The sequence below is a fragment of the Scomber scombrus genome, chromosome 16, assembly GCF_963691925.1.
Source record: "Scomber scombrus chromosome 16, fScoSco1.1, whole genome shotgun sequence".
Classification (NCBI taxonomy): domain Eukaryota; kingdom Metazoa; phylum Chordata; class Actinopteri; order Scombriformes; family Scombridae; genus Scomber; species Scomber scombrus.
The window spans coordinates 18,393,995-18,406,696 of NC_084985.1; the positions used below are offsets into that span (position 1 = coordinate 18,393,995).

Consider the following 12,702-nt stretch of genomic DNA (forward strand, 5'->3'; position numbering starts at 1 on the left):
CAGACACACACACACACACATACACGCACCCAACTTTCTTCAGTACGAACGCTTGCAAACAGGTGTTGAGACAAACAACAAACTTAAATACAGCAAACACACACACACACACACACACACACACACACACACACACACACACACACACACACACACACACACACACACACACACACACACACACACACACACACACACACACACACACACACACACACAGAGTGATTTTCTGTGCAGTTTTGAAAGGAAAAGTCTCCACTACTAAAGGAATCTAATAACCATATTTGCTAGTATGATAGACTTATGACTTACTTACTCATTTTAATAAAACACTTTTGTCCTAACTCAGGATTCTAGGAAGAGACCAGTCATACAGGATGAATACCATCTACATGAATCACCTGCTGCATCAGTTTTTCCATCTTGGTCAGTTTGCTCTCCTGAAAATGTCTGAGGGGAGGTATTTACATCTTTCTTTGACCAAGTCTTTTTTTAATGCATCTTTTTAAGTCATTTCAGATACTATTCCTTTCCTTTCCTTTCTCATAATGACTCCTTTTGCAGTTAAAGCACAACCCTTCTCATAAAATAATGATTATTATTATTATAATTTTATGAATAAAAAACACCCAAATACTTTTTCTTAGTTTGAGCAGACTTAACAAATGTTTTGGAATCTCATTCCTTCATTAGTGAGTAGCCACATTTTATTTTAGCATCTCTACACTTTTTATGGAATTGCTGATTTCAGGGTTTTTTTTCTGCTTCTGTTTTCGAATGTACTGAAGGCATCCAGGTAAAGGCAGTACCTGCAATTAGCTGTAACCTTAGCAAATTAAATATTAATTTAATCCTGCATGTGAAAATGTGCTCAACACTACTACATACCTAAAAGAGGATAGGGCTGGACAGCACTAAACTGGACTAGACTGAATTAGATGGATCTGAAATTACCTGACTCCAGTGAATTGGACTGATGGAATGGGCTGGACTGAACTGGACAACACTGATTAGAGTCGACAGACCTGAATTGCAATGCTTTAAAAAAGACTTGACCTTTCTCAGTTAGAGGATTGTAGTGGCTTAACCTGTGGGGAATTGGATGATCATGGACAGCTCCAAGCAGACTACCTATGTATAAAATAATACAAGCTGCAGTGGCTGCTTATGTCTGTTTCAACATCTCCCTGTCAGTGCTGCTCACCTTCAAGCTAACGATATGCCAAACATAAAGAAAAGCTTTAGAAAGCAGGAATCTAGCTCCCTCATTTCTCATTTTTCATGTAGGACTAGAGATGAGTCTTTCTTTGGCTCTTAATCACTAGAACATATTGAAAAATGGCATTTGATTTTATGGTAGCCTAATAACAATAGAGAGTTAGCTGCAGCCTTAAGGATACTGTAAGGCTCCTGTTTCTAAACAATGGGCTCATTTACAGGACCCAGCTTTATCACACTGAGCCGCTCAGGGCTTTATTATGAGGGTTGCTGCGGGTAGTTTCTTTGTAAAACTATAACGATAGCAGAGACGGATTCTTTCTCTTCATCCTACACACACCTCACTCCAACTCCCCTCAATACCTCCAGCCTTTTATCGTACCCAGAATGGCCAGCACCATGCCATCTTTCAGCACCTCCATGGACCCCGAGCAGACGAAGAAGATGGCCTGGAGTGCGTCGCCCTGTCGGAGGAGGTACTCTCCAGGAGCGCAGAAGGAGGTCTTGATGTGTAGTGACAGGGAGCGCAAGCAGCCGCGGCTGGCAGAAGCGAAGAGCGAAAGCTCCAGGATCTCCTTGTTAAGGTGCATGGTGATGTCAGATCGCAGCTCATCCGGGAAGTCCTTCAGAAGCTGTGAAGATGACAGTAGGGAGAAAGGCAGGAAGAGAGAAAGAAGGAGCAGGAAAGAGTGAAGAAAGCATGATGGCTTTGGAACTAGCAATATGCTGCAACAGTGATTCAATTCACCTCTGATTTGATTCCTAACCTACTCTACTACAGGGAAAGTTACGTTTATTTTTATCACCCAAAATCAGTAGTTTGTCACAGAGAGTCTGCCCAACATACTCCTATCTACTATCTTCAGACCCTAAATTCTGATAAGAAGAAGAAGAATAACTTAAAAAAGAATAAGAAGAAAAGAAAAATGAGAAACCTTCCAGCCCTATATAAATCAACACAATACAAAGAGTTGCTACACAGATGAGCATTATATGGAACATCCCTTCTACAATTTAAAAAAACAAAACAAAAACATTGCATACCACTGTTGGTCTCCTTGTCTGGACAAATATCTGGAGCTCATTGTAACATACAATCAATCAACAAGTCATCAGAGGCCAGACTGATTTTAATCAACAGGCCCATCTATAATTCATCTGTCTGGGATTCATCATCATCACTCCATTGAAGCGCTGCTCTGGGCTCTGACATCTGGCTCGCAGGCATTCATAGCCCAGAGAGAGGCGCTTCTATTAGACTACTGACTGGTTGACTCCGTTTTCCTGAGCTTGTCGAGACATCTCTCCTTCTCTTTTTGTGTTTTTCTCTAAGCTGTCCTTACACCACTTCAGTTGATGCTAATCTATATTGGTTATATTTTTCCAGTGCTGGCATTTAGCGTTCACCACACCTCGGTTTTGTGTACATTTTGTGCACTTAGTCTGATTTCAACTGGCTAACAATAGTGTACAAGTGTAGAAACCTCTAAATCTCCAGCTAATAAAATATCCTGTCATCCACATATCACCATGTATGAGAGATAAGTGGTTTCACTTTACATGCTCTGGTCTATGCCATGTCAATCTGTGCAGTGAGAAAGAACATGTTACATTGTAGGGGGTCATGTAATATCGATCACATTATTACTCTTTCAGTCTTAGTTTAAATGGAGCTCATTTGTGAGGATTGGGGACTTTGTGATCTTTCAAATGTATTATTGATCCTTGATGTCAGAAATTTAACTGAAAAAATTGAATGAGTTTATAGGTATGTATGTGCATGTGTGGTGAGCTGACAAAAAAACCCCTCTTTTTGTACCTCATTACAGTCGATGCCGTTGTTGACTGACCAGGTTGTCTGAAAGTACTCCAACATTCGCTGCTTGAGGCTCTGCGGCAGATGATGGACACGTATGAAGTCCTTGAGGTCTTTGGTTCTGGTGTGGTATTGGGACCAGCGTGAATACATCCTCTGGATAATGGCTGTCACATTACCAAAGACCAATGCATGCATCAGTGCTGTAGGTAAGAAGACAGAGGAAAGCAGGCAAGAGAGAGTTAGACAAGGAGGCAATAATAGAGCACAAGCAGGAATTAAATAAGGTGAATTAGATCAGACTGACAACAGATTGCCAAGACAGGAAACAAAAATAGTTTTGGATGCTATTATTAATGTGGAAGCTTGGCGCTTGTGGATTGCTTAGCTCATCCTAAACTTGACAGTGCCAAAATGTAGGAAAAGGCCCAGCAGGGGTTGTTTCAGCACCAGCAAGGAGTGTAGTGCAGCATTACTGGTATGAGTGGGATTTGCACTCGGAACACCTGCCAGCTCAAACCAAGTCAATGGTGCATTGAAAATAGCAGCGAGGAGCAGTCATGTTCTGTCTGTTCATGTCTTCACACCCAAATAGACCTCTACAACAATCACACAGACTACTTGCCAGTACTTCTGTTTAAATGATTAGAATTTATTTTCAACAAACTTCTTTGCATAATCAAATTTCTGTCATACAATCATAATCCAGCTGTCAGTTTGTGTGTGAACAAATAAACATAAAAACCAGTCAACCAGCTAAACATTATATTTACATTCATGTCTGCGGCTCCGCACCTCCCAGACAGGGACATCAGTGTCAGCACTGAGCGGAGCTGATTTGATTGGAATGACAGATACCTGCCCTTTAAACACCCTAATCTTATTCTGTCTTCAGCTGTGCCGCAGGTGTGTCGCTCACCTCTGCCCATGAAACCACTGAACACAGACTACGTGTCAAGCGTGGGTCTCGTGGCCCCAAACTCATCTTTTTTGACACATGCCATTGATATAAAAAACGATTGTTGTTTTGTCCTAAAGTAACAGTTTAACTTGGTTATGTTTTTTTTGCCTGTCGGCGTACAGTATGTCATATTTTCAATTGTATATCTAGTTAAAGAAAGACTTGCTATGCTTTCTAATGAGGCAAAAATCCAATTCACACAATTTGACCTACACTGTGCTATAAATATAAACTTGCCTTGTGTAAATTTAGATTTCAGATAAACACATAAGGGGACAGTGTGTGTATTAGTGTGTGTGTGGTCCAGGTATTCCTCACGTTCCTTTAAAGATAAGTTTAGCATTATGTTAAGGTTGAGATAATAATAACAATAGTAATAATTGAGCTTGGGGTTAGGATAAGTCTCCAGGAAATGAATGCAAGTCAATATAATGTCCTCTGAAGTGATGGAAACATGACTGTGTGTGTATGTGTGACTGCTACTGCCCCCAGGCAGCCATGGACATTTAACATTTAGCCAAACCAGACAGGGGAGTGTCCACAGGGGGAACCCCGCCATGGTGATCTCTCTTCAGCCCCAAAAACTAAGCCAGTTAAACAAGCCAGTTTAAACTGGATCAGACTAACCTGATGAGACATGTTTGATAAATGTACAGGCAACAGGATTATGATAAAACTATGGTATGTATGTGTATATGTGTTGGCTCACCACTTGTCCAAATGTGTGTGATACAGTTGCTCAAAAACAGGTTTTGTTCATATTACTAAAGAATCTTCAAACTCAGATATGACATAAATATAATTCTACTTTATAATTCTACATTAATTTACTTGTGTAATCAGTGCATGTATTCTGTATACCTCCTATCAGCATGACACAAATAGAAAAGATCTTCTCTGCGTCAGTGTTGGCCGACACGTTGCCAAAGCCCACGCTGGTCAGACTGCTAAGGGTGAAGTAGAGTGAGGCGATGTAGACACTCCGGATAGATGGACCATTGCTGGTCCCATTCATGCCTCCTATGGCATAGTACGGTGACTCCAGGCGCTTCCCCAGCTCATGGAGCCATCCTGTTTATAAGATGGCATAAGTGGGGGAATTGATGGGCAGAAGGAGAAATAGAAGGTTAGATATTTAGAAGAAAAAAAAACAGGCAGCATTTGAAAGTATTAGATGATGCACTTTTATTCTCTTTTTTAAGCTAATAACACTGTACCAGTCAAACAACTTGAAACTGCATGTTTCAAATGACCATATCTATTCTGAGTAGTATCTATTGATAAAATAATCAAAGGGTTATTACAGATATTACTTTATTCAAAAATGTTCCACAACCTTCTTCTTGTATTGTGTAAGTTATCACCGGAAATGCATTGTTTCATTACACAGAATCTGTAGTGATTTTAGATACAAAGTGCTGCAGTGGTCCACTCAAAGCTCAGTGCAAGGACAATGATTCTGGAAACTGTGCTATGTTAAGAACAATGAATTCAACAGTAGAAGCAGATCAGATTCTTGGAAACCAGAACTGATCCCTGGTCAGTACAGTGTGGAGACATGCGGCTGATCCCAAGAGAGTCTCCAGCAGACACTGATGAATGGTAATTGGATGGAAGCCTCTCATAGCTGCCTGACTTCAACGCACGTTTGGTATCAGAATTGCATAATTAGGATACAACACATTAATCCTGCCGCATGCACTGACCTGTTATTTCATGACACTGAAATGCAGTAATTGGTGAAAAGAAATTTGCATCGTTCTCATGACCCAGTCTATGCTGACCCGGAACCAGTTATGAAGATACCAGAGAGAGGTAATTGCGAGCAGAGCAGCTCATCGATACTGACCAGAGATCGGCCCAAGGGGCCTCATTATAAGAAGGACCTGGAGGCTGAGGGGGGAAGCCTCGGGGCTTCACCATTAATTACCAGAAGAATCACACCCTTCTCTCGGTCAGTTCTACAACACACATACAAACTGGTCCAGTGCTCTCACATTTTCCATTCCATACATATTTTACAAGTGACTTAGTAATCAATAAAATCGATGAAGAAATCATCTACTTAATTTAGCTGCTAACATACACCATTTTCTGAAATATTAAGAGACCCAGACAAATATGCAGCACCGTTACTTGCCTGCAAAACATCTGCTCTACTGTATAACATGACAACACATTTCAAAATCAAATCCATATGTTGACTTTTTAATACAAAATGAGGAGTGTTATATTAGTGCAGAATCGATACTCGCGTATGTGTCAAGTGCTGGTTAATCCTCGTTGTACGTAAACATCTGTCTTAAAGGCTTGGAAACCTACAGGGTCCATGCTGAAAAACACATTTAAAGGTGATGAATATCAAATCTAGCCTGCTGAAAAAAACCTGCAGGTTTCATGCATCAGTAGCTTTTCAAAATCACAAAATTTTGAAAGAATGAGAAATGAAATTGCTGAGCACCAGAATATTGAGACATTTCCCAAGCTTTACACATGATAAAACAGAAATTAAATCTTAACACAGAAGCCAAGAGAACAAAAAAAGAGGAAAGCAGGCGTCTCCTCCATGAGATATATGTGGGATTTATGTGTTAAAAAATGGGAAGAAACACATCTTTTATTAATGCTAGGTGATCAATAAAAAATCAGACAACTTAGCTTTAGCGCAGTGTTTCCTTTCTATTGATTTAGTGCAGATCCTGACAAAGCTGGATAATGGCTCCCTCAGCGAGAAAAATGTAGATAAAATAAAAAGCCTTCAACTGGCCTCGCTGCTCAACCCGTACAGAAAACTAAAGAATTACATTTACATCAACAGCAACAGCACAGCTGTCTGTATGTCGCGCCATGAATATCCAATTAAGATCTATTCCGAATCTGCCACACATTAAGTGAACTGCTGCTGAGCTGAAATCAAACACATCCCAATCATTCACCACAGCAGCTGGTAGTAGTAACAGTATCCTTGGCATTACAACCATGTGGTATGATTGCACCTAATGATTTACATCCAGTGCCAATGTACAGTGCCAGTGCAGGAAGTAGTGTGTTTTATGTAGGGGGTGAGGTGGAACAAGAGTTGAAGAAATGTGTGTTTATCTTCTGTCACAGTTCTTTACTTAACATTCACCTTTTAATTAATGGGAACCATTATCCCTCCCTTTAACCATACTGTACCTTGACACTGAACCTAATGTGGGATTTTGCAGAATCGTCCAGTATTGACGTTCTCATCTAGTCATATTACAGCCTTCCAGCTGTGGTTTTTAGACAGTCATAAGGATTCCATGTATTTACTTTAGGAGTGAGATATCCTGCTCTCTCATTGGACTTAACTTGTATAGCTGTTGCAAGGAGTCCATGTTTCTGTGAACAGTTTATTTCTGAAAAAAAATTAGTATGGATGATTTTTCAATCCCAGCTTCTAGGCTAATGTGGACAAGAGGTCCTTCAAGTGCTCAGTCAATCAAAATCTGCCTAAGAACAGCTCCTTATTCATCTAAACTCCTATTCAATGTGGATTTGTTTTACAACAGAAGACCTTATAGTTGCATTCATAAATCAGGTAAGACAGTAAACATTTACTGACACACAGGTGTAATCACATCATTTTTAATAAATCCGAATGTCTACAATGTGCTAGTGTTGTGGTGTAATAATGTTATGTTGTGAATAAGCTGAGTCATGCTAACCAATGGAGAATATCAGTCATTACATCAAGGTAATTATCAATACATTTGGGGAAATCACATATCCCCATAGCATCCAATATCACTCCCAGTGAGCTGGAACGAATGGCATTATGGATCTCACGACTGTTCTCCACTTTTTAAAACATCAGTAGTGCAGTGCAGATGTTGTCATGCATCACAAACAAACCGAGCTTCTTCCTACTACTCACCGATATCCCAGTTGTAAGCATTGGCCTCTATTTCCATTTTGCCGATGATGTACCAGATGCAGGCCATCCAGTGGGCCAGCAGGGCGAACATGGACATCAGCAGTGTCAGGACCACTGTGCTGTGCTGCGAGTAGCGGTCCATTTTCTGGAGCAGCCGCAGCAAACGCAGCAGGCGCACCGTTTTTAACAGGTGGACCACAGACACCTGGGAATAAAGACCAATGACACAAAATTAATTCATTTTTGGGACACAGATGGTAAATTTGCCAATTTTGTGCAGTTTTAAACCTAAATAGAAATTTCTATCATGTACTACTCCTACAGTTGTCACTATATATTATCAACACTATATTGTCTCTGCAACTGTAACTCCGGAGGGCAACATGTGTTTCAATCCTTGCCAGGCAGGGATTCCTTTCATTTCTTGAAATTTGCGGGTGTTCCGCTGAAGGCAAAGACAGACTGTCAGACACAGAAATACAGAAAATGACACAGAAACACACACTACATAAGTGAGGAGCAGACTTCAACCGTCTCCCTTTTACAGACAGTTAATCTCCTGGGAAGGGTGATAAACCAGCTTAACACACACACACACACACACACACATGCTAATTGCATACACAACACTGCCTCAAGTAATAAAAAGCTCTTTGTCATGCTTCATGTCCTCTCTGGTGTTTAAAGGCATTCAAGCGCTCTCAGATTCTACAGTTAGAACGCAAACGCAATCACGCACTTCTTCACAGGTGTGTTGATTCTGTTGTCTTGTAACTTCTCTCCATCATCCTCATCATCACAGACACTCCACTTTTCTTTTTTTATATGTCTTCCCTCACCCTGTCTGTCCTGTGTTCTTTCATTCATTCAGTAATTCACAACTACTTTTTCCAAAAGTCCTTCTGCCTCCTTCTTCCACTGTGTTGAGTTCCCTTTCCCACATTTCCTTCATTTGTGTGTGATGTGAATCTATTGTGTACCTGCTCCTCAGGAAATCTCCAGCAGTAGTTCATCATTTGGGGCTCGCCATCATATACTGTATCCCCATTGGAGATACACACATACACACACACACACACACACACACACACACACACACACACACACACACACACACACACACATACACACACACACACACACACACACACACACACACACACACACACACACACGGATGCACAGCCACACATCAGCTATTTTAGAGGGATGTAGGACAAGGGAGACTGTGTGTGTGTGTGTGTGTGTGTGTGTAGGGGGTTGGACAGGGTGGAGAATGACAAAGTGGGAAGAATCACAATTGAAAATCTATATATAATATACCTTAATATACCTTTGATGTGACGGGATGTGGGACAAAGGCAACAAAGGGATGAAGAAGAAAGAGCAAATGTGTGTGTGTGTGTGTGTGAGAGAGAGAGAGAGAGAGAGAGAGAGAGGGAGAGAGAGAGAGAGAGAGAGAGAAGGAGAGAGAGTGCAAGAGAGAGAGAGAGAGAGAGAGAGAGAGAGAGAGAGAACAGGAGAGAGAGTGCGAGAGAGAGAGAGAGAGAGAGAGAGAGAGAGAGAGAGAGAGAGAGAGAGAGAGAGAGAGAGAGAGAGAGAGAGAGAGAGAGAGAGAGAGAGAGAGAGAGAGAGAGAGAGAGAGAGAGAGAAATACACAATCAGAGCATTTGAACTAGAGGGAAAGATGTGTGGACAGTTCCTCCAGCATGTGTCTCCAGTTTGTTTTATGGCAGTTTTTCCACACTTGCTGTGAGAAATAGGGAACTGGTGCCGCACAAGGGGTAATAAAGCCTCCGACCGAGCCGTGGGGAGTAGCTCCATCTCCTCTCCACCATCTCCACCATCTATCACCACCCTGCATCCCACCTACGGAGAGACCAGGCTGTGCCACATCCCATTCTCCCCCAGCAGCATGAGCAGTAAGCAATATAATGCCACTTTCTCCTTCAACTTTTCCTCTACCCACTCCATCTCACCCGTGCCATTCACATATCCATTTCCTGTGCTTATCAGGTGTGAAATTTATATTTAGCTACCTGATTGCCTACCTTCCTCAATTGTATAGTCTACACATACTATGACTTAGCAAAAATGCTCATTATTTCTCACCCCGCAGTCATGCCTTTATCCCTAAAAGTCAGTCACAACAGCATGACTGGTCATGTTTATTTTTTTAATTTATTTTACTGATGCAGCAGCATGAGGCCAGTAAGCATGAATAACTAAGCTGGTCTCCACAAAGCTACCAGCTGGGCCTCCAGGGCTACAAGACATACTCACAGGAGCTTTAATAATAACGGTGGCAGTAAAGTATTAATAACAAATTGCAGCCTTCGGCTCTGGTGTTCAGGCACTATCGCTGGAGGAAATCAGTGATTGCATCATCATCTTATGGCTGACACATTTGTTTACATGACAACAAAATGTGATGGATGGAATGGACAGACCATGAATGAAGGATGAGGAATGAGGACATTACTGTATTTTGCACATTTCTCTAAGTTTTAGAAAATGATTAGAAAATGTATAACATTATAACAGTATTTCACTTATAAAGAAAAACAAAAAGAACTCAAACACTCATATCTCTTAAAACACATTTTCCAAAATGATTAGGTGATTCAAATTCCTCCAAACATATGTCTTATTTTTTTCTTATGTTTGGGAAGTTTTTAAATGTGCAGCTGTTCACACAACAAATGTTACAAAGGTAAACAGACGGTGGGGAAATGCAGGGGATGATCATGGGAAATAGGAATGTATCAAGAAAATAAATAAGTATTTAATTAAAAAGAGAAGAAAAGAAAATCAGGGCAAAGTGGGAACACTCAACAATACTGTACAACGTTCCAAAAAAGCCGATATACCAGAGATTTATGACAAAAACAAACAAAGCAAGCACCAGAGAGGGACACTGTTGAGGCCCCATGGCTCATTTCAGTAAAAGATGGCTTCGGTCCTCAAAGGGACATCAGTCTGAATACTTCATCCTTAGAGGGGACATCACGCAGAACGTTTAGCAATTACTGGCCTGGTCCCCCCGGCGGCAGGGGAAGTTGCAGCCCAGTAGCCCTACACCCGAATCCCATTCTACTGGGAGCGCGTGGTATTTCCATTAATAGAGTCTGGAACAAAACAGGCACCTTTGCCTGGAGCGGCCAGTCATGGTGCCCCCCCCCCCCCCCCCCCCCCCCTTTCTACACACACACACACACACACACACACACACACACACACACACACACACACACACACACACAGACACACACACACAGTAAAAGACACAGCATTTTTTATGTGTATGTATGTATATGGATATCATGCCATTGATGATTTTGGATGTAAGTGTATCCCTTGTGTGTTTTATTGTCATTATACAGTTGTGAGTTTTGAGTGATTGGTGTTGGTATGTATGACTTTACACTGTATTGTATGTACTGTATGTAGCAGCTAATGGGGGTACAAATCAACATACAACCACATAGAAACCCACTTTAATACAGTGAAAGCATCCCTGTCAATAAATCAAAGGTCGGAAAGCAAAAATCGTCCATAAGCAACCAATCAAAACACCCCTTTAGTGTAATGCTTCCATTTGGTGATATTACTGAGCCAGGGACAAGACAAGAAGGTCTACATAATTGCTCTGTATCTTGGTGTCTTCCTCCATTCAACTATTCTTAAGGGGGGCCATGTATTTGACTCAAACTGAACAGAAAGCAGTTTAATGATAGCCTACAGGTTGAACTGTTTTGTAAGGCCTTGTACAGTGTGTGAAATCAATACACAAAATCAAATATGGATTCAAATAAGGGTCATTTATATTTTGAGCTTGTAAAATGGTTTGTAAATGTATAATAAAGTTTTGCAGATTTATTTTTTGCATGTATGAAAAAAGATCATACATGCACAGATTTAATTAGCAAATGTGAAAACGATTTTTGTGGCTGTATAAATATTTTGTGTATGTGTAATTAAAATTTAGGGTTAGGGTTAAGGTTTGGGTTAGTGAAATGTGTGTGTCCATCTCTCTGATTTTATGCAACATTACTGGTGAAAATATTCCTGCACAAAACTTTTTTCACACATGCACAAAATATTTCTACAGCTGCAAAACTTTACATGTTCATTACCACTGCCACCACCACCATTTCACAAGCTCAACATATGAATGATCCTTATTTGATTTCATAATAAAAGAGCTGCTGGAGCAGCACTGGAAACAATCCATGTGATCTATTGTTCTGAAATGTCAAATGTGCTGAAGGTGTTGCACTTTACAATGCACTATTGTGTTGACAGGACTAGAGACTGGTTCTCTGCTTCTGGAAAATCCATCTAAAATAATACTTACTTCTTACTTACAAGTATTTTTTTCAATATTTCAGGCAATTCTATTGAATATAGGATATTGTTTGTTATATGATTTTTGTATTCGTTTTTTATTTGATCATTAAAAGTTGTATTTTAGATCCAATTTTCAAAAGAAACAAACACTACAGTAGCACATTGATTTTGCTCTGTATTACCATAAACTGGGGGTCAAACATCAAGCTAACAGCTACTCACCACGCTGACTTTGAAGGCATAGAGCAGGTCAAAGGGCAACGCAGCCACCAGATCAATGATAAACCATGTGGTCATATAGTGGATACAAATCTGCCGTGCGTCAAAGATCACCTGGCCCGACTTGCTGACATAACTGGTGCGAAAATTGAAAACAATGTCTAGGAGGAAAAGAAAAAAAAACACACGCAGAATTGTTTATCATATTTGGACTTTTGACTGTTAAGAATAGTTTTC

At 40.6% G+C, this 12,702-nt stretch overlaps 1 protein-coding gene across 1 annotated transcript in view; it reads right to left on the reverse strand.

Moving 5' to 3' along the window:
• kcnh8 (potassium voltage-gated channel, subfamily H (eag-related), member 8) overlaps positions 1 to 12,702 on the reverse strand; it is a 47,198-nt gene that overhangs the window by 13,745 nt on the left and 20,751 nt on the right. Inside the window, 5 exon segments of the mRNA XM_062435443.1 lie at positions 1,601 to 1,850; positions 3,038 to 3,237; positions 4,857 to 5,066; positions 7,897 to 8,101; positions 12,469 to 12,626. Coding sequence (XP_062291427.1) covers positions 1,601 to 1,850; positions 3,038 to 3,237; positions 4,857 to 5,066; positions 7,897 to 8,101; positions 12,469 to 12,626 — 1,023 coding nt within the window.